A 23616-nucleotide genomic window follows, 5' to 3' on the forward strand; every position below is an offset into this window, starting at 1 on the left:
TTAATGCTGCAGTTATTACCTATTTGAAAGCAGAGCTCCCAAGTGAAGAGAGGTTAAAATCAGAAGAGGGTATTTCCAGTAACAGAATCAATTGCACAAAAAAACAGGACAGTAAAACCAGTCTCTTAAGTCAACCTGGTAAAGCATACATAGAATTCATCAGGGAAAAAGTCAGGTAAAAGAGCAACCTAAATAAGTTGACCTCACGTCCTGTGTCTACACTAATAAATAACACCAGCTACTCCATTCCCTGCCCTCAAAGACAAATATAACATTGGTGCTTCACTACAATTCGTATCCACGTGGGCAGTCTCTCTCACTTTTTCCTTGGAATGGGTGAGTTTTTTCCACACTGCCCGTTGGGAACAGTCCCTGGCCAATGTTACTCCACAAACTGTGTCCTGGCATCATCTGCAAGGGTGCTAATTGCAGGAGACAAAAGCATGCCAGGGAAGATGCCAACATTTTTGCAGAACGGACAACAGCAGGGAAGTGCTCCAGCCTGGGTCTGGGCACTGCTTGGTTTATTAGCCCTGGCCAGGCACTGCCAGTGAAGCTTTTTACTGCAAAGAGTAGGGGAACAAAAACAGAATTACACTCCTCGGGACACCCAGGAGACTTGTCTCAGAATGGAAAAGAACCAAGTCCAAGTCCATGCTACAAATCAGACACAGCAAAAATTAACAATGTGAGGAAAAAGGAAAATGCCTTTGAAGTACCCCAGCCAGCAAGCTGCTGAGCATTCTGCCATTTACTTCTCTTCTGCTGTTTATTTTCTTCTACCACAAAAAGGGTCAACCATTTCAGGCTATGAGCACTATGACAAGTGCTCATCTCACAAAATAGCAATGGAGGACAGCTGGAAAGGAGGATGATGCATTCCTGATGCACACAAAAGACAGAGCCCCATGCTGGGACATGCCACAAGGAACACCTTCCATGTTGGGATGTTCATGGGAAAAGAACAGTGAGATGGCAGATGACTGGAAGGGCAAACAAACACAATGTCTGTACCTGATTCACACTAATAAAACATGGGGGGAAATATATGTCAATAAGATCTTGCTCCCATCAACATCTTCCAGACCCTCATCTGACTTCCGTGTCCTTCAGGAACAGACTGCTCCAGTACTCCTGCTCCTCCTCCAGGCATACACCTGCTCCAGCATGGGATCTTCCAGAGGCTGCAGGTGGATATCTGCTCCACCATGGACCTCCATGGGCCACAGGAGGACATCCTGCCTTACCATGTCTCCTCCATGGGCTGAAGGGGGATCTCTGCTCCAGTGCCTGGAGTACCTCCTCCCCCTCCTTCTCCAATTAACTGGGTGTTTACAGAGCTCTTTCTCTCACATATCCTCACTCCTCTCTCCAACTGCAGCTGCTGTTGCACACGGTGGGTTTTTTTTTTACCCTTCTTAATATGTCATCCCAGAGGTGCTACCACTGTCACTCCTGGGCTTGGTCTTGGCCAGCAGGAGGTGGCATTGGCTCAGTCAGACATCATGGGGATGCTTCTAGCAGATTCTCACAGACACTTCCCCTGTAGCCCCCCACTACTAAAACTTTGCCACTCAAACTCAATACCCTTTGTATTACAGCACATTGTCCATGCCACCCCTGTTTGAGCTGCAAATTTGAAATCAAATTCCCAAATGAGGAAATACTTTTTGAAGCATAAATCTTGCCTTTGAGCAATTGCTCTCATGCCTCTCATCTCTCTCACTAACCTCATTTATCAATATATTCCCATACTGCTCTCACTATTACACAGGCTCATTAATATCAATCTTGTCTATCTGTAGCTTCCTCTTCTGCTGAAAATTGACGAGGTAAGAAACTTTTTTAGATCAAGCACTGCAAAAATAACTGGCATAAACCTTTCCTCTTACTCTCTTTCTTGACAAAGTTTCTCCATGGAGAGCAAGAGGACTGCAAATACAATAAACAACTTTCCAATATATATATTAGTAAAAGGAAAAAACAGTTTCAACTTTACTCTTCACACTTTCTACCCTGACAGAATACAGATTTCATTGTTATTTATTTGTTATTAGAAATCCTTTCAAACAACAAGAGAAAATAACAGTATTTGTCAAAAGTCATATTTCAACTATTTCAGTGATGGTCTTCAGCATCCCAGGCAGGGACAAATCTTTTGGCTCTTATTCAAGTAGGTCTGCCACGAGTCTCAATTTAAACTTCAGGACCTGGGCTCATATAAGAATTTTATAATAAGTTCTCCACCAAACTACCCTTGATTTGTGATGATTTACATCAGCAGAGAAACTAACTGCACTTGATTTAGCAAAAGTTACAGGAAAGTGGTTTTGAGGTGACTGCCTTACAAGAATTTATGTCCTGTTTGAAAATTTTATTTTTTCTTTTTGGTCACTAAGCATTAGCTAAATCAAAGCAAAACTAAAACAAAACCAAAAACAAACCAGGCACCACTGACAAGGCATCAATCAATTTAACAACTTCCCCAATGACCAACACTTAAAAGAAGCAGGTCATTCCCAACATTATGAAGACATTAACTTAAAGACATCAACACAAAACTGTTCTTTTACAAATAGCTCCCTCCATTCATACACCCAGGGATAAAAGTCAATCTCCAAACCAACAGAAACAAGGAATCTCTCTCTTTTGGGATAGAAGTAAGAGCCCAGCCAAATTGTCAAATGGTTACACAGAGAACCCTTTGTTCCACAGAATCTTCTCACGCATTAGAAAAGGATTGAATGAATGAAAAAAAATACTTTTTTTTTTTTATGTTTTTGATGAAACATGCAAACTGCATCAAAATAGGAGAAGGCTGACACCAGAGGAGTTTTAAGTCACTAGGGGAAGTCAATTCAAAAGCAATTGATTGGTATGAATAGCTTTCAGAGGTGTCATAATTATTGTCAGAATAGTAAGAAACAGCAACTAAGGTTTACTACCAAAAAAACATAAAACACAGAACATGACAATAAAGAATAGCAAAGAGTGGTTTAAAAACCAGAAATAAGCTGCAGATTCACTAAGCACAGGGAAAAGCCACGTAGAGATTTAATGTTTGAAAATTAATCCCATGTAATTCTTACCTAACATTTGCTCTGCAAGTTATTGATGGGGAGGGGGAGAGCACCCCTCAGACACATAACTCAAGAGTATTGGTTTAAGTGGTAAATATTGAAAGATTTCGTGGTGTTAGAGAGGAGACTGCAGTCTGAAGCCAGACTTCACACTGCAGTCCAGAAATAGACTTTCATGCACCATGCTCAGGGCACATCCAGTTCCCCCACTATTTTAATACAATGGCCAAAAGATAGAACAAAAATTCACACACTGTGAGTTCACCTCTGGCAACTTGTCTGCTTGTATGGCTATATCTGTGTGAGAGAAATTGTTGCAGATCGTTTCCTCCTGACACTGGAAGAGGTCTGCAACTGCTGTAGAGTATAGCCCATTGGACAGCAGATAACCACCAGACACCAACACCTGTGGCAACAAATGCTAAGTAAGGAAGGAACTGAATAAATTAGTAGAGATACCCAATTAAGTGTAGGGAAACCTGTCCATAATATTCTATTTTTTTCAGTGCTCTGGCTCTGCTTCAGGATATAGAAAGTATTAAGTGAAGGAATGAATGGTTAAAATACAATCCTGTGATTTCATCCTTTAAGGGCCTTAATTCTCAGCATCTCAAGAGATGTGAATATAACGTTAGTTGCATAAAGCCATGTAACCATGAAGGGAGGAAAAAGCCTTATTACACCACTCCTCTCTTGCCAATTAAATGAATATATGTGATAGATTAGTGAGACCTAACATATATTACAGCCCCATCACAGATTAAAATCATCTCTCTGCTGATTCTTCCATCAAGAAGAAGCTGAGACAAATTCAGAAGTTAAATGAGGAGGATAATACGGCTTAAACTGAAGGCTGAGAGCAAGCACACAGCAATCACTGTTCAGCAGTGCTTCCACTTGGATTTAAGGCATCATTCCATAAATATCACTGAAAATATCTACCTTATATTGTAAAGCACAGTGCATTTAAGGCAGGGCACTCAGTGGGGTCAAGGTGATCCTCTTAAGTTAAAAAAACATTTGTAACTTCTACCTTTCACATATATGCCATTCATAAATCAGTATTCAGCTGTCTGAATTTCATCAGCATTATTAGTGATGTGCAATTTGGATTCCCTGACACCAAAACACTTTTCTTGAAAGGATAGCTTCTCAGCTGTAGCCAAAACTACCACTATCTGAACATCTCAGCTGCTCTAGTCAGTGGGGAAAAAAGTAATCTCTGTGGAACAATAGCAGCAAATTAGAAGGTGTAGTTAATGGTTTTGTTTCAAATTCTTTCACTCTAAAATCAGTTTAAATATATGTGAATACATTAAATACTAAAGAAAATTATAACCATTACAAAAGGGGAAGACAGCTTTGATACTTAACTAGCAAAATAAAAATAAAATCATCTAATGGAGTAGGAAAAGATTAGTATATCTGCAGAAAATCCTGTCAGGAGCTATTTTTCATGGTGGCAGCTACAGCCCAGTCTAAGCAAATGCCCAAGCCTCAGATTTACACAAAGAATTTCTGCATCTATCCGATAGCCCAGTGACAGCATTTACCAGAAATCACAAGAGGGGATACTTTGGGAGAGTTATCCTGTCAACTTATTAAGACTCAAAGCCTTGAGCAGAATAGCTAGAATCTGTTTAATGCATTTCGGTTCCCATAAGACCAATGACAGGTCACAGAATCACAGAATCACAGAATCAGCTGGGTTGGAAAGGACCTCTGAGATCATCAAATCGAACCCTTGATCCACTACCACCATAGTCTACCTGCCCAGCCCTATTCACTTCAAGAATTATTTTCCTAAACAATAACTCACATTCTTCTGTAACCCTTCAATAAAGTTCATTACACTCTACTTTTTTTGTAATTTTATCACTCTGTATGTTCATTAAATTGCAGTCTCCCATTTGAACACTCTCCAAGTTAATGTTTGTTGAGTTTTGCTCACATTGTTCAAATTTTCTATGGCATTTCTTCATGCCATTCCTGAGGCCAGAAAACACTTTCTACCAAACATTGCCTCCTTTCAGAAAAGGTATGGTTATTCTCTTTGCAGAATCTCAGTTTCATGTTGGTGATGTCTTTGTCCACCTCTGCAGCTATCTTTGCATTTCACCTCTCATTTTGAACATTCAAATATAGTTGAGTTAGTCCCATCAGTAGCCCACACAACCCCTGTTCTTCCTACAGATGTAGAAACAATCTTTGCCAGGGTTCACCCTGCAGACCTGCTCTCATTTAAACAGAATGCACTTTTCCACATGCAGTGATTTGCGCAGATGTTGGTACAGTCTGAGTTTGAAACTCAACAATCACAGCTGCCAAATTCTGTCCCTCACATAGCACCCCCTCCTGCAGGTGAGAAGTAGGTAACAGGTAACAGACAAGCCCCTTGGCTTTTCTATGGTATAACATCAGTAAACACTATCCAGGAGGCATTCAGACAATCCCTTGCAATGGTTAAACATGTTTTTATAATGACCCTAGGGAACAGTTTCCCTTTTTATTTTTTATCTTCTTCTTGGTCTGTTTTGTTTGTTTGTTTGTTTTTTAAATAGGTGAATTGCAGAAGATGGGGCCTCTGGAAAATAGAAAAAAAGCAGAATTGGACCTGCTTCCAACACAAAATAATTGATGCCATGCCTGCTAATGAAATCTTGTACAGTCATGAAAAAGGAACCCATATTTCTCTCTACCTGAACATCTCTCACTACCTTTTTTTTTTTTTTCCCCTCCTCTGGTGTAGTAAGACTGTCAAGAAAGAATTATAGGATTGTACACAGGAAAATAAAAAGGACTATGAACCTAAAGCAAAGATCACCTGTCGCTTGTGCTAATGACTGCACAGAAAGTGCACATTTTTAAACTGCTTTTTATTCTGTCACAGAATCACAGGGCAGTTATCTTTAATAGCCATTACTCAGAGAGATATATAAAGAATATCTTATTTCTCCAGAAGTTGTTGTCTTATCAAAGGAATAATCCTCAAATGCTCCACATCATTCACTTGAGTTTTTTAAGGCTGACAACATATTGAGTAAAGTGCTCTGCCACTCACAGGAAGTTTGAGCTTGTAACTGGAGGATTTTCTGCTTTTTAAAAACTACTTGCAGTAGTAAAAACCAACTGGTGTAGAGGTGGACACACAGGGCCAGGCTGTGAAATCAGCGTAGCTCTATTGACATGACAGCTTTACACCAGCTGAGCATCTGATCCTTATGGATATGAAGGACAAGAGGGAACTGACTTTTCATGCCCTGCAAGAGACATTTAAAGAGTAACAGCTGTTCCACTTTCCCTTGGACCATTTGGACTTGGGATTTTTTTTCATGAATCTGCACAGTATGCCTATCCAAACACTATAAATATTTGCAAATGACCTAGTACACAATAAAAATTTGCCCTAATTTATGTTTGAGTTTTGACTGCACAAATACATCCACTTTCATTAACCAGCATATAGGTAGCTGCACTCACCTGTGATCTAAATGATGAATAGAGAGAATAACCCCTGAATTCAAGTGGGCTTGTTTTAAGGTCACCAGGATTGTGAATTCATATTTATTTCTTAACTTCTGAAAAAACCTTTCAGCTGTTTCTGCAGATGCCTTTACACTTCTTGAAGTATCTAGAAAAAAAAATAAAAATTAAGAGCTTTCAGTACAAAACAGGATTTTACTTCACATCCTCAATTCAAGTACAGAAATAACAAGCTACTTCTGAGTACCACAATTAGAAAGAAAGGCAAAAGCAGGGTCCAAAATATTTTAAACTCCCATTTTAACATGCTCTAGGAGCCATTTCAATGAAAGAGAACACATTTAGGACACCCATTCTATTCTGGGTAGGAGGTTTGGTTTGGTTTTAAGACAGGGTCACAACTCTAAGTCTCTCCAGGGATGGTCAGATGGAACCTCATCCAAAACATGGACTCCCTAGCAGTGCAGCACAGAGCAAGAGTACTGGGCTACCCAGGCTGTGAAGCACAACCTGGATCACTTTCTAATGACTCCTACAAAGATGTTACGCTTAATACCTATACACAATTAATTAAAAAAGAAGAAAAAGAAGGAAGGGAAAGGGAAGGGAAAGGGAAGGGGAAAGGGAAGGGGAAAGGGAAGGGGAAAGGGAAGGGGAAAGGGAAGGGGAAAGGGAAGGGGAAGGGGAAGGGGAAGGGAAGGGGAAGGGGAAGGGGGAAGGGGAAGGGGAAGGGGAAGGGGAAGGGGAAGGGGAAGGGGAAGGGGAAGGGGAAGGGGAAGGGGAAGGGAAGGGGGAAGGGGAAGGGAAGGGGAAGGGGAAGGGGAAGGGGAAGGGGAAGGGGAAGGGGAAGGGGAAGGGGAAGGGGAAGGGGGAAAGGGGAAGGGAGGGGAAGGGGAAGGATAACTTCCTCAGCTTTGAGCAGTAATTATAAAACCTTAAAAACTCATAATCTTTCACAATATGTTGTATTGTTGCTAATTTATCACTATATACTCCAGTTGTGCAGTATGGTGCTGCTGCTTCTTGCAGAGGACGTCATTTGTTAGAGTAATCGCACACACACAGTAAAGATTTTGCTTTTAAAATCCACACACAGCCAAGACTAAAGCAATGTTTCTGCTGAATTTTGCAGAGAACATCCATAGAAAATAAAAATGCCCAACCCTAAGCCCTCTTGAGAGATAATTTACAAAATATGATGTCAAATGCTAGAAAAACAATTCCCAAGGTTTTCCATAATACATTTTCCTAGAAAAAAGAATATATATTTTTAATGCACAAAATCAATTCATTAGCATGTGTAATCAACTGTGCAAGAACTAAATCAATTCACAAGCTCCTTGTCATTGCAATTTGACCACCCTGCTCTAACTCTGGGGCACTAATGCAAGGACAGCAACAGCAGCAGAGTGCTGATCGCAATAAAAACAGAGCCTTTCTTTTGGTAGCACTGGGGCTGAGCTCTCGTGGAAGATTACACTGCTGTTTTTAAAAAACATGTTATTCTTTAAGATGTGTCTATGAAGATGTCACGATGCCACTGTTTAGTAACAGCAAACAGATGATTCTGGTTTATGGACCAGGACTATTTTTTAATATGTGTTTGAGAAATGTAACAACCTATACAACCCTGAAGTCCTAACCAAGCTCCTGCACAGTGTCGTACTAGGCTATATCTAATTCTTTTTAATTTTTCTTTCTATTTTTTTAGAAAAGGAAATTAAAACAAAAAACAAAAAACAAAACAAAACAAAAAAACTGAGAAAAAAAAAAAAAAAGGAAGGGGGCGGAGAGAGGGGGACACCAAAAAAAAATTATTTTCTAAAGTGAAACTCCTCATACTTTCTACTATGGATTGCATAACTCACTGTAGCAGACATCCATGGTATTTTTTATGGAACTGTTAATAAATCATAAAGCAACTCAAGTACAATTACATCAAAGCATTCATTTTTAGCCAGGGGACACCAGCAGAGTAGAATGACACAAGTTTGCATGCTGGAAGATAGTTTAACTGTGTTAATAATTTCTAGCAATATAAACAAGCTACTCCCAAGAGACAGAGCAGAAGAAGGACACACAAGGAACATATTGTCTAAGCATGATCATAGGATCCAAACACATTGCACTTCTCAGCAGTAGCTTTCCTACCACAATGCAGAGGAGCAGAGGAAAATATAGAATCATAGAATCATAGAATTAGCTGGGTTGGAAGGGACCTCTGAGATCATCAAGTCCAACCCTTGCTCCACTACAGCCACAGTTACCAGACCATGGCACTGAGTGCCACATCCAGTCTCTTTTTAAATATCTCCAGGGATGGAGAATCCACTACTTCCCTGGGCAGCCCATTCCAATGTCTGATCACCCTCTCGGTAAAGAAATTCTTTCTAATATCCAACCTAAACCTCCCCCGGCACAACTTAAGACCATGCCCTCCTGTCTTGCTGAGAGTTGCCTGGGAAAAGAGACCAACCCCCACCTGGCTACACCCTCCTTTCAGGGAGCTGTAGAGAGTGATGAGGTCTCCTCTGAGCCTCCTCTTCAGGCTGAACACCCCCAGCTCCCTCAGCCTCTCCTCACAGGACTTGTTCTGGATCCCTTCACCAGCCTGGTTGCCCTCCTTTGGACCCACTCCAGGACCTCGATATCCTTCCTGAACTTGAGGGGCCCAGAACTGGACACAGTACTCAAGGTGTGGCCTCACCAGCACTGAGTACAGGGGAAGAATCCCTTCCCTGGACCTGCTGGCCACGCTGTTCCTGATCCAGGCCAGGATGCCATTGGCCTTCTTGGCCACCTGGGCACACTGCTGGCTCATGTTCAGCTTCCTGTCAATCCAGACTCCCAGGTCCATCTCTGCCTGGCTGCTCTCAGCCACTCTGTGCCCAGCCTGGAGTTCCCCATGGGGTTGTTGGGGCCAAAGCGCAGGGCTTCACCGTCTCCTTCTGGACTTCTTTTGTGTTAGAAAGGGTGTGACTCCATCAGTCAATTTCCCTTTTACTGTCCCTAATACTTCTTAGTCTACCTCCTCCTTGAGCTCTGCCGCCAGGTATAGGAAGTCATTCACACATTGCACACAGACCCCACTCACTCTGATGCTAACATGAGGCTCAGACACTCTACACAGTCAGAGGCCTGAACAGCTCCGTCCCTCTTGCTGTCCCTCTTCAGGGGTTCCATCTGTGTGGACACACCCTGTGTCTTAACAGCACCAGGTTTTGCTTTTTTGGAGACCATTGCTCCTTCAAGGGAGCTGGGAGGTGGCTGTGCCCCTCCTGATTGCCCTGCCTGCTTGAACTGCCTCGCTAACTGCCGTGCCACCTTCCTGTTTGCCTGCTCCTGTTCGCTGCTTTCTGGGTCACTGGCGCTCCTCACAGCCCTTTCCATCCCTCTCGGCAGTGCTGGGTGCCGCCCATTATCAGCTGATGATTGGCCTCACCTGAGACCACCAGCAGGTGGATGTGGAACCCACTTAAAAGCCTATAGAGTCCAGTTCCTACATGCAAAGAACATTCTCTGACCCCTTTTGCAGTGGGGGGAGCTGGGTTTCTCAGCTTACAAAGCCCAGCCAACATCCTTTCCTGTTGCTAGTTTGTTATCATTAAGAGAATTTACAGTCTCTTTTTGGGATCACAAACACATTAAATGTTTACAGTGAAACAAGAACAATCTCATTTAGATTAAGGGCAGAAGATCTCATGAATTATCATCAAATTCTATGTGCAGCCATGTGTGTGGAGGGGAAGAACTTCCCTCCCTGAAGGGCTTGCAGCCTCAGAAGCCTCAGTCAGGATGAGCAGTGTGACTTTAAATCAAAGTAGGAAACAAAACCCAGAGTACACTGAGACCACTGGAATGTGGGAAATCATTTTGCTTAAGTCTAACTAATTGTTACTGCTGTATAACAGTATACCCTTGTCCCTCCCACAACCATTTTTAAAGTCTTTTAAACTCTCCTGGTAGAGACATTTCAGTTTGACCTCAGCAGATAGTGAGATTATAGAAACCAAGTCTATAGAGTATCCACCCTGAACACCCCATGCTTTTTCACCCACATCAACTCAGGCAGATTGCCCTCAGCTGAAACATGGCAGAAGGTGCTAGAAGAAAAGTGAAGGGTGGAGGAAAAGGACCATAAAGATGATTTCCACATCATCATCTCCCCGAGTGATGATGAAGCACGCACTGATGTGAATGGGATAGTGAAGAAGCTGCACAGGTCCTGCATTCGACAGCATCTGTGTCTGGTCACTGGCAGTGATTTAGAGACTGAGCACACAGGAATCTATGGAGGCATTAAGGTACTGAATAAATGCTATCAATTTCCATGGATGTATACTGGAGCTGAACGCTATTTATGGTTTAGAAGGTATATATATCAAATATGAATGCAATAGGAAGGTAGAAGATAGGAAGAAGGTTTGAGGAAAAAAGTCAAGTGAGACAAAAAAGAGAAAGTCATGTAATAATTGCAGGAAATTCCCTGGCTGGTTCTGTTCTGCTTCCACTGTCTCCAGGGGATTTCTCTAAGGTTTCCTTCAAGAAAACAAAGCTGTAATAAGAGGGAAGGTAAGAAGTGCAGAATGATCACCTTTTCCCAAGAATACAGATTTTCCCTGCATGGCTCTGAACCCTAAGAAGATGCTAAGGTGTCTCTCTGCCCCAGTTACTCTCTGGATTATCCCTCTGCATTGTTCCTACCCTACCACTGGAAATCTGAAAAAGCTGGAAGTGAAAAATGGCTTATGGAGCCTATGCTTGCTTAACAAAAACAAAATCCACAACTTTTCAATGGAAAGAAATACTAATTTCTACCAATTTCCCAATATTCTCATAAGCAATACATATACATAACACCCCCACCATTATATAAGGCCAGTTCCAACTGCACATAAATAATCCTTTCCCCCTCCTACATGCACTTTTATTCTAACCAGAGCTATTGAGATGCAAAAATACACTACAGATGGACAGTGATTTAGCAAGGAAACAAACCCTCTCTGTCCCCTGCAGCTCCAGAGCCCTGCCAGACCTCATTGTTATAGGAATGAAAAACAGAGACCTGCCTTCATACCCTCAAAAGAGGAATCTTTTTTGAGGTTTACTCATGTCACCCCTGTGAATCATGACCTGATCACTAGGTAGGATGAGAGTTTTCCATCTTTTTATCTATAAAACCTCTGGGCACCCTACACTGAATTCATCATGGTCTTAGACTGCCTTCTCATACACAGACAAAAGTCTCAAGATCTTATTAGGCCATGCTGGAAGCCTATATATTAAGATTATCACATTAACTGCTAGAGTATTAAATTGCCAAAACACACAGGCATTTGGTTTTGGTACAGCAAATAGGTCAGCTCATACTTGCTGCACCAAAGAGCTACACAGCCTTTTGAATTATTACTACTATGATGAAGCACGACATCCTTTGCTCAGAGCAGGCACCAGCTGGATTTCTTAAAGAAGCACAACTGAAAGGTCCCCGATACATTATATTAACTCCTTTTACCCTAACACAAGCAGTTCAAATCCCTTATTCCAGTTGTGTTTGAACTCTAGCAGTAGGTGCTTGATAGATCACTAACTGTGCTCAATAAATAATGATTTAGGCTTGGTTTTGACATTTGGCATCTAGTAATCATTTTAAGACCAAAGGAAAATACTTTCCTGGAACTGGACTTCTTCCATAATAGCTTGGAAAATCAAACTGGTATATCTCAGACAATAATTTTTAGTTTCTCAACAGTTACATAAAAACCTCAGACTGTGAACACTTCACCAAAGTTTTTTTTGTTGTTGTTGTTTTTTATATTAGAGTGCAAAAAGAAAGATAGAACTATTAGTCTGAATGAGAAATGTGTCTCTAACCATGATATCTATATTTTGAGTTTACTTTCCCAGAATATTGCATGTGTTTGCTTTGACCACACCTTAACAGTTCACAAACTCATGGTTTCAACTTAGCTTATAGAAAACAAAGTTCAAAATAATGATGAAAGAAAGAGAAGTCCAAACACCAGAATGTCACACTCTTGATTCAAGTCAAAGGTTATAGCATGGAAAGGAAAAATAATGCCAAAGTAGTAATACATATGGCTGGTTTGAGACATGACAGCTAGTAGGTAAAATACCGAAAACAACACAACAGACTGGGAGAGAGAGGCTGAAGGAAGCAGGAATTACCTATCCTATGGTTGGCAATGGTAACTATTTACAAGGGCACAAACAGAAGGTGATGGACAAACTTCATCTGCAACACCCAGTTAGGAGCTGATCAGCTGGCTGTGGGTACAGAAAACCAATTTTTTTATGATCCAACATGTCAAAGCAATCTGAAAACCCAGTGATGAAACCACTGAAACTTAAGACCTGCAGCCTTTCAAAGGACAAACTTGGTGGCTGCCTCTACTCTGTGCCTGCAACAGCCATCAAAACTGGGACACATCCTCCCCCCTCAAAGAAAATCTGCAGAGCTTTGCAGCAAACACCAAAGCCACACAAGTGTTTCCTGAAGGCGTCAAGTGTAGACATTGTCCCTTCAGTCATACTCACAAGATGACAACTCCTGTGCTAGAAACAAGACAGTAAAGTCTAACTTTCAACAGGACTCACTCTGAAGGGCCAAAGGCTCTTCTGCCACCTCAAGTGGTGCCTCACAAAGAGACAGCTCTACCCTTTGCTACCAGCCTTAAGTTCCTTCTCCTTGTCCCTGTGGTGACAACTGCATTCATGCAAAAACATGAGGAACCATATGAGGCAACTGATCCAGCTAGAAATAGCCCATCCCTCCCAACCCAAAAAGGTGTTGGAAACAACCCTGAACAGGCTACTGGAGGTAAGCAGGGAAATTTCTGTACACAGCACCAGCAGCAGCACCAGCAGCATACTAATTGCACAGTGAAGACTCTGAATGCAAATACAGTTGTTTAGGAAAAGCCATTTATTGCAGATGTTTTCCAGTCCACAATAAAAACAGTTATTAAATGGAATGGATAAGTTGTCTTAGCAAAGGGTGAGCTCTTGAGCTTCTGAAGTACATCTAAAGCTAAACATCCAGTATGAACTGAATTCTAAAACAAACTCCTGTAGAAGAGTCTTTGAAAGAGGCATTCTAATTAATTGAGCTCCACCGTTTGTTTAGTGTGCACATAATCAGCTTTTAATAGCAGCATCTATAAATCAATTCTGCATCTGACTATAGGTTTGCTGAATTATCCAAATTAAGTTCTTGTGGTTTGTAGGAAAAAGTAGGAAGGCTGCAGGCTAAAAAAATAGGTCTGAAAAATATAAGGCTAGTTCAATTTTCTTTCATTTTCCCACACTAGTTGGGATCAGTGTCACAGGCATCTACTTGTATTTTGTCACTTCCTCATAATAAAATTTCTGGCTTACCTTTTTCTTACCTTGGGATTTTCACACTTTTTTGGTTTTCCACAAAAAAGGCAACAATATCTGAGACTGTTTGTTTTATATTTTTCTTTTATTTTACTAAAGTAACCAACACGGGCTAAATGAGCTGCTCCCAGCGAACAGGGCAGCTTGCAAAGCTCATTTAAAAAGCAGAATCTTAGCAAAGTTGGAAAGGTTCAGCAGGTTTTAAGTGGAGCACAGTGCATTAAAATTCAGAAGCTGCACTCCTGTAATGAAAGCTGAAGACAGAAAGAGGTGAAAAAACCTTGATTAGACAAAAACGTATTACACTGCATTATCCTTTAGATATTTCAGTGAGGTTCATTGATCTGGTGTTTCTTCTTTTTATTAAATACACCTGACTCTTTATTTTAACTGATACATAAGATATTGATTGATAAAACATTTTGAGCTACTTGTCCTACACATTTGCATATTCCCTTCTCATAGATTCTCAATCATTTCAGAAAGACCAACAAAACAGGAGCAGCTACAGCTTTCCATGGACACGATTTGGTTTCTCCAAGGCTGCAGGAAGGACTCAGCACGAGTCTGAGAGGAGGTTTTGCAGTTCCAACTCATATTTAAAAGACTACAAGATCTGGGGTAAACACTGACCCTGTAAGACTGCCCCTGGGACCATTCCCAAAGGGTATGCATGACCTACAGGCCCCTATACCACTGCCTGCTTCCCAAGTCTGGGTGACCACAAGAACTACAATCCAACCATCCAGCAGGATCCAGCAGGGTACATCTAGACTTTTATGCACCCAAATACCTTTATAAATTGGGTACAACCTGGTCTCACCTGAACAAAACCTCACGAATGCCAGGAGCAAGGACTTCAGGAAATCTCCTAAGTTGAATGATTATGACCTTGGGATGTCCCACAGGCTCTTTAGGGGAGGATAACCCACCTACTGCCCTTTGAGTTTAGACACCACCATAGTGACCACAAATTTTCAGTCCTTCCCTTCTCATTTCCATCAAACAAACAGCTCAACAAGGACTTCTGCAGAAAGAACAGCAATGGAGGGGAAGGAGAAAAAAAGGAGGGCAAAACACACTTCAGCTGAAACTAAACAATTGAAACAAAAACTGACTTGAAGCCAAATCATTAAATCAAATGAAAACAAGGGGGGAAATGTCACAGTTTGTTCTTGCAGCATCTGGGGAGGTTCCAATTGCCTCTGCTTTATAGCTTTCTCTATTCTGAATGTCAGCTACAGCTTTGGTGTGTCACCTAGCAAGGGCATTCCTCCAGCATAAGCCAAATGCAAAATCCCAAAGGTCAAAACAGACTGACACAGACAGAAGACTACAATAAGAACCCATCTCTGAACACACACATTTGTCCCTCCGTTATATTGACTGTTCATCCTTATAGCCCCCCAAAATTTTAATCATAGCACTTCTGGCCACTTGGCTCACTTACAAGCTACATACTCGTGTGTTTAAAGTCATTTTGACACAGCTGAGAACACAATTCCATTGTGGAACAAAAAGTAGAAAAAGTACCAAGAATATGGACAAATATTCTGGAATAGAGCTACAATGTTACTGGTCTGAAATAACAAAACCATTATTAACGACCTAACTTGTTTATGCAATTGGGAGTAGTTTGTGTATTTCCATAAGTAATCATGATTCCATTCAAAGCACTTTGTTTGTGATGTTTTCTTCTCCATGGTCAAAGTCCCCAGGGAATTTTTGCTTGGTTTCTTAAGCATCTTTGCTTTCTTAAGTTGATTTTTGGGGGAGAAGGGCAGGTTTGATTGTTTGGGGTTTTTTTAAGCTAGCAGAAAATAAAAATTGTCAACTATTCAAATGAAATTTGCAATTCAGAGGTTGGACTGGGTGACCTAAAGATCTTTTCCAACCAAAATTAATTATTGTAATATGTAATATGTAATTAAAATAGAAATTAAAAATCTTTGTGTGGTTTGCAAATCCATACAATACAGAAAATATATGCAGAGAGATCAAGTGGCAGGTTCACTCTCTATAAACATCCATTTGAGCATCAGAACCAGGTCTCATGGCTCTCTAAGTCTCCAGCTTAACTTGTCACACCAAAATGCTAAGACATTTAGCCATCTCTTAGCCTCCCTTTGCCTGTGGTCCCTTCAACAAAGAAACAATTTACCCCAGAATTACAAAGTGGAAGCCATTTACTGTAAGGTAATGCAGCCTGGCTGCACTGCAACAAATCAGGTGCACTCTTCAAAAATGTGCAGGGCTCCTGACCAAGGATTAATTGACTTTTGGACTAGGTAGACAAAAAGAAAATAAGTAAAGAAGTTAAAAAGCACATGAAAGACTCCAGTGACTCTATCTACAAGAGTATATTTTGGTCAATTTTGCAAACATTTTGCAAATGAAAGGATAAGAAACCTGAACTTTAAATGTGTAGGCTCCAGATAAGAAGTCTATATTCTCAGCACAGGAAGCTGAAGCAGATGATTTACTTAACAAACAGTACAGATCCCACCACACTAGATTGTTACTAAAACAACTCCCACCAAACTGCCAAAGAACATATGAATGTGCACTCCTGAACATTTCTGAAAGGAATATAAGGAATGTCTGCATTGACACAGAGGGAAGTGCTACTCAAAAGCATTCCCAGGAATTCTTAAAGGCATGGGTGATACAGAAAACCACTGTTCCTCACCCAGAAGAAACACTTTCTCTTTGTCTGTAGCTGTGTCATCATTCTAGATACTATCACCAAGAGAGAGGGTGCTTCTCAGTGGGGGCCTATTACATGGTAACAAAGTGAAAAATATGAAAGATGCCTTCTGTTCTGGTTATAGTAATTCCATTCTTAGAAATTAAAATGTGTGTTGTATGGTATGTTCTGCCCCAGGTATTTCTTATTGTACTGCTTTCTGCTGATTTATAGGTTCCAGGTTATCAATTATATGATGCAATAGCTTTTTTGATTACTAGTTTTACCTAGGCTATATTCCAACACTATTTTCAATTCCTCTTTAGATTCTGAAGAGTCTTTGTATTTGCTCCCTTGTAGGAGGTATGAAGTGCTGCTACTTACGATGATGTTGTTTAGGCTTTTCAGGGCCAATACTCCTATAAAACCCATTATGTTTGAACAAGGACAGAGGCAGCACAGAGTGGGACTTCAGTCTCCTTCCTTATTTCAAGAGAAGTTCCAGGAACATTTAAAAGGTACTAAAGCTACTCAAGCTTTATAAATACATTTGTGTACGCACACACTCACACCCCTTTAGCCACAAAGCAGTTTTGTAGAAGCTGCTTTGAGAACACCTTGAAACCTGTGGAGAGCATCAAGCCTGTCTTGTTTTCCTTGCTGCTGCCATCTGTGGCACCTGGCTCTGCTTGGCTGCACTTTGTGTCAAACTGACCTCACAGCAAACCAAAATATTGCACCAAGCAATACTGTTAACACTGGGATGCAAACTGAAGAGCACTCAAAAAATTAGGCATCATTTTCCAGCCCTACTGGTACTGTCATAAGGGCATGGCAGGCATGAGAATTTATAAAAAACCTCCCCATTTCCAACCCTTAGCTGTATGGCATGGTCAGGATTAAAAAAATTACACAGGTCACACTGAGGTGGGGGGGACAAGAAGAGGAAGCAGTGTTTTCAGCTTTTTCCATATTAAAAAATAGGCTACCCAAGGTAAACTAAGTCCAATCAATTGAAAACAACAAAGTACAAACTTAACAGTACCAATAAACCATGAAACCAGATTATGCTAGGTGTAAATCAAGCTGGATTACATTAACTACTGTTCCCCCAGAACATGTGACACAATTCAGACTTCTCAAATATATTTCAGCAGGGAACTGGACCATACAATGGAAGACAATATAAGACCAGCACCTACCATAGCACCTCTGGATTAGGATCATGCTGGCTGTAGATACAGTAGACCTCATCTCACCTGGTTCTCATTGTGCAAATGTCTGTAAAACCTGCTCGTGATCTCTGCTTGGTCATTTTCTCTCAAAAGCTTCTTTTCCTGTGACCCATACACTGCTTCTGATGATCTTCCACCTGCAGTCTCCCTTTTACACAGCAATTTAGGCTGGAAGGGCCTTCTTGTGACCAAGCCAAATAATTTGTGGATGCTCTAGAGGGTTCAGCTTTTAGCCCCATTAAGAATCTGTTTGTCCCTATTTGCGATGGTTTGCATTTCTCATCCTAACTTTACTGCACCTGTGGCTGGTGTATAGGGTTTTTTGTAACCACATTAGAATTAATTGCCTTCAACTCACAAAAACTTCTAAGTGTTAAGGTTGATCCACCATCATCCAACACAATGGTGATCTTAAAATAGCATTATTACAACAACATCCATCTTCATTTCCCAGCTGACCACAATGATGTAGTCTGCATGAAAGATTCACCTCTGACACAAGAGAATCATCAGCAGTCCCCAACTTAGAGAGCTCCAGCAAAACTCAAACTTTCATACCAACAGCAAAAGCAGCACAGCAAGGCAGAGGGGGAAAACTACCACTGAGAAAAAAAGACTACGTCTGAAGCATGCCAGACACATCCAGCAACTCTGTTGCTAGCCACAGGTCTCCAGCAGCAGGCTGAGCAAACAGCAGCAGATGTGAGGAAAAGGAAGGAGACTGAACCATGAAGTCAGGTACTAGCAGGAGCAAGGTGAGAATAGCACAAGGACCACACCTGAGGGGGGAGCAGAGACACCCAAGCCACCAGCCAGACTGGCAGCCTCAGAAAAATCTCTACCCCCTTGATAGATGTTTTGATGCCAGGAAAAGAAAATGGTCTGAAGGGTTTCAAACCTGGAATATCAAAGAGAAGGGATACCAAGGAATATAATACACACAGCTCAGCTACCAGCAGGGCAGGCAGGCAGAAAGTGTATTAGAGACTCAAGCTACAGTTGCCAGAGGTCCCAAGGAAGCTGAGGAGAACCAGAGTTCAGATTGTCCTGCAAGAAAATATCTTTTAAATCAGGTACTAATGGAATCCATGCTTCTATGAATGTCTCTGTTAGCCTTGGTGAATCAGCTACAGGTTTTAAACACATGCCCAATTATAGGCTTGGATGAGTTAAAATTAGAAATGCTTCGAAGCCCTTGTTTCCTTGATCTTTCAGGCTTGTTTAAACTGAATACCATTAAAATATACTTTAATGCACCAAAGAACAGGTTTAAGGAGAATGCAAAGGTACCAGTTAGATTTTAATGAGTACTGGGTGTTTGATGTGACTTTGTATCTTTGAAATCTCTCCTGGTATGTACCAGAGCAATTCCACTAACACTCCAGATTTGCAGAGTATAGAAAGACTCACAGGGTCACACACCCCATCCTTAGCATATTAACAGAATGTCACATAATGGCTACAACATAATGTGAAATAGAAAAATCTATGAAAGATTAGCTATCTTCTACAATATCGAGTCTGGAGATTTCCACCATTTCCTTTCCACAACTATTCCACATCCTAAACTAGTTCACTGTGAAAGTTTCCTTTTATCTACAATTTTCTCCATTTATAATATCCTTAGAGTACTCTCACCTCTAGCTCTTTGAACACTGAATAATTCCTTCATTTTAAACCCCTAACAATCCTCTAATACTAGACATCATACAACACTTTTGCAATTGCTTGGACAAGCTGTACATACTCAAGTTCTTTCAAAAGCTTTCTTAGTAAGCCTGTCCTTTTTTACTATATAATCAGGTTTGCTGCTGTTCTCTCCACTCCTTGAAATTCATTGATACTTTTCTGGAATGGAGAAAACTCAGACTGAATGCATTCCCAGGCATAATCTCAGTTTAAAAAAAAAAAGAAAAAAAATGAAGGAAAAAAAAATTCAAGGTCCCAGATCCCTCTCTACAGCATACTTTTCTTATGCTTCAAATGCTAACAGTGTATGCAGGGATCTTTTTAAAAAAGAGCATCCCTGACTGGGGTAGACAAGGTTTTCCTCAAGTTTACCCCACTCCTTCAGTGGGTACTGAGCAAAGCTTGGACAGTTTCAGGTTAAAAGGACATTAGCCAATATTACAGGAAATCTTAGGAGTGCTTTTGCAACAACCGTGGCACAATACACAAATGCATGTCTAGAGAGTTATTAAAACCCAGAATATTGACCTAAACCCCATAAAAGTTCCTTTGAAACCTTTCTGGGTCATTATGTAGCTGTATTTAGAGACCAATAGACTTCCAGCCATGGAGTCAAGGCTGGCCTCCTATCTCCTCTTGCTAGGATAAACAGTATGGGTGTTGCCACTGCTTATTGATGTTTAAACAAGCATTTATGCAGGGGAAACTGCATAAACATTGCTCCATCTAAGAGAGAGAACAGCTGTGCAGCTGGAGGTCTTTTCCTTATTATATACCCTCTACATTTTTAGAGAGGGAAATTACCACTCAAATTCTACTAAAGGAGTTCTCAGTTATGGATCACTAGCAGTATTGATTGTAATAGCTCCTTTGGAAACATTACAATCTATCATGGCAATGTTGTTGCTGCTGCTGCAAGTATTTTAGTCTGCTAAAACTCTTTTGAACACAGTCTACAGCAACCTGTTTTAGTCTGCTTGTCCTTTTATACCACATCCACTGCTTTAGCATGGTGCAGCAGCAGCGCTGAGTACTATCTCCCAAGACAACTCAACACAGAAGTCAGCTTTAATATTTCTCTCTGAAATTAGGATCCCACACCTCCAAAACAAGTGTGCACCAAAACAAGAAAAGCAAGCAAAATGCATAAATAATGATAAATTTTTGATTTAAAATTCTTCTGCTGTTGAGAACAGTTACAGCATTTTTTCCACCCAATCATGGTTTAAAGGAAAAAAAAAATAAATAAGATACATGGTCACTAAACGGGTCCATAGCTTAAGTAACATATTTGCTAGAAGTGTGCTTCAAGTTTTTAGAGTTCAGTGACAGCTAATTGAAATATCTGAGTGAACATTCACAACAGGAATTTATCATGAAATGGGTATGTATCGTTACCAATGGTCATTCAGTTGCTTCAACAAAAACAAAACAAAACAAAACATAAAAAACAAGCAAACAAAAAAACCCAAGCATTGACCTTCCAAAATAGAGGAAAAAAATCAGTGAAAAATAATTTTTCACCCCTTATTCAGCTCTATGTCAGCAATGCAGGTAGGAGAATACAGCTCTGTGAATCTGCACCTTGGGACACGACTGAACGTAACAAAATGTGGGGAACTGAAGAGCAGCTACATGAAGTAGAGTTTCCCATGACAGCTATATATAATCTCCAGCTCTTATCCACTGATTTTAAATAACTGAAGAGCTCAGTTCTGTACCTCCCTTAAGATACAGTGGAAGCACTGAAGTTAAGCATTCTTGGAGAATGCTTTCCAAGTGAGCACCCGTATGCCCTGGGAGAATGGAAGCAAGTTGGGTTGCATAGAAAACCTATTTCCCATATCTTAAAAGCAAACATCAGGGGGAAAAGCAAACATTAAGACTGAGCTAGATGAAGTGATGTGTAGGAAATGCTGCCTTCCTCTCTGAAACCTCACTGAAGAATGAAACTGCTGTAGTGAAGGGGGAAAAACCATAAAAAACCCATTAACCCAGTGAGTCTCAGCCATGCTTCTTGACTACAGAACTATGTCACAGCAAAAACAATTACATAAGGGCAGCAAGACCTTGTTTTCCCAAAACACTACCCCTTGTTAATGCAACCCTCCTTCAGCAATGTGGAAACACTTGCTTGACAGATACCCAAAAGAGTCACTATTCCCCCTTCGGAGGGCACATATGCTGCAGGTTTCCATTGGCATGCAGGACAGGGGTTGTCCTGCTGTCAACATCACATCTTTAACCTCAGCTGAGACCACTGCACCCTGCTGTGCTACCAGGAGAGGCTGCCTGGTGAGCAACCAGCTGCACTTGGCTGCTCCTGATCGGGATGTTACGTTCACTCCTCCAATCATTCCCCCCCTTTTCAGGACACAAACCAGGGCTCTGCCCCATGTCACCACGCTGACACTATCTTCATGCACTTTCCTTCCATATATACCCCATATCATGCTCATTTTGACTCTCTTCAGTATTCCAGCAAATGTGCCAGATTGAGCCCTGAGATCCTGTAAGTCTCAATAAGGGTATTGTACTTGCTATTTTTTTAGGAGAGGACTGATGACAAAGGTAGGAACAAGCTGGCATAATTCTGTCCGTTAAGAATCCGTAAGAATTGTTTTAGGCAACACTGAATGTGTAAACAGGGAATGGTTATTTGAATTAACCTAAACAACCAAACTCTCTTAAAAAATATAAATAAAAATAAAGTCTTATACACTCAGCACTAGGACTTCAATTCACTGCGGACAGTAGAAGCAATCTGGCTGTGAGAGGCACCAGGTCAAGGCCATGAGAACACAGCAAAATCTGGCATTCCCCTACATGGAATCAAATCCTCACTGATTAATAAATGCAGGTGCTAATTCATCACAAAGGTCAAAGTAGCAGAGACTGGAGATATCAGCTGTCTCCCCAAGGCCAGGCAAAGCCATGCTGCTTGGCACCATCTCCACATGGGATGTGGGCAGGTAAGGGACAGTGCCTACACCAGCAAGCAGGTATCATCTCTCTCCCCATGCCATAGACTTTTCCAGAAACAATGCTCTCAATAATCTACCATACTGAAAGGTAACAAGAGCCCATACCAGGACACATAGCAAGAGATGTGAATACAAGACAAGATCAAAAAAAGAAAAAAAAAACAAAAAACAAACACCAAAGAAAACCCCAAAGGCTACAGAGGAAATCTTTAACTTCTGCTTATTTTCTTTCTTCCTTTCTCTCTCCCCATAAAGCCTGCTGTAGGAAAAAAGATACAAGACAAAAAAGAAAATTTTCTGTAAAATACTTTTTCTTGCCATGAACAATGACATAACTTTCAGAGCCATACTTAAAATAACTTTATTGCTCTATTGCCTTTGCAATGCTTTATATCCCAAATACACACTCTCAGCACATTACTTATTTGGAACTTTTAGCTTTAAAACAGTTACAATCCCCAGAAGCTACAAGCTCCATTTTCTGTCATTCTTTAACATTATTTTCTATCACCTGTACTCTAATGAATACATACAGAGATTACAAGCTTTTCTTTCCTAGAAACCCAAGTTTCCTTGCTTTCTGCTGCGTATTAGGTCCCCATTCCCTTTTCACTCCAAGTTCTACTCTCTGTGGCACCATTAAAGGGATCAATCACAAATCCACCATATTGAGGATTTTCTTCCCAATATTTTTTCTGCTTCTATTTTACAGCTAAGCCAGCATGGCAGTAGATAGCAAGCAGCAGAGTCTCCCATAATATTCATATTTGTGAATATTCAGCAGTGTATGGTTATGCTGTAGGTAAGTACACACTAGTTCTCCATGCATGGTAATTCATCTGGGATGGTCTGGGATGAGAACTGGATGCAGGATTGTCATGTACTACCTCCTGCTTTTTTGGGCATGCTCTTCAAGCAGCAAATGTTTCCCAAATACCTTCTCTTACTACTACTGCTGATAGGAGGAGAAGAATGCTGAATGTTCAGCTCTTCTGGAGTGAGGGGATGGCTCGTGGCCCCAGCAGAAGCAGTCCAGCTCTTTGGGGCTCTCCTCCAAC

At 40.9% G+C, this 23616-nt stretch overlaps 1 protein-coding gene across 1 annotated transcript in view; it reads right to left on the reverse strand.

Annotated features, from left to right (window-relative positions):
* The window catches only part of NELL2 (neural EGFL like 2), a 147726-nt gene that overhangs the window by 117749 nt on the left and 6361 nt on the right, over positions 1-23616 (reverse strand). Inside the window, exon 3 of the mRNA XM_030463366.1 lies at positions 6561-6711. Within this exon, the coding sequence (XP_030319226.1) occupies positions 6561-6711 (151 nt within the window). The remainder of the gene's footprint in view (positions 1-6560; positions 6712-23616) is intronic.

This window comes from Calypte anna, chromosome 1, assembly GCF_003957555.1.
Source record: "Calypte anna isolate BGI_N300 chromosome 1, bCalAnn1_v1.p, whole genome shotgun sequence".
In the NCBI taxonomy this organism is placed as follows: Eukaryota; Metazoa; Chordata; class Aves; order Apodiformes; family Trochilidae; genus Calypte; species Calypte anna.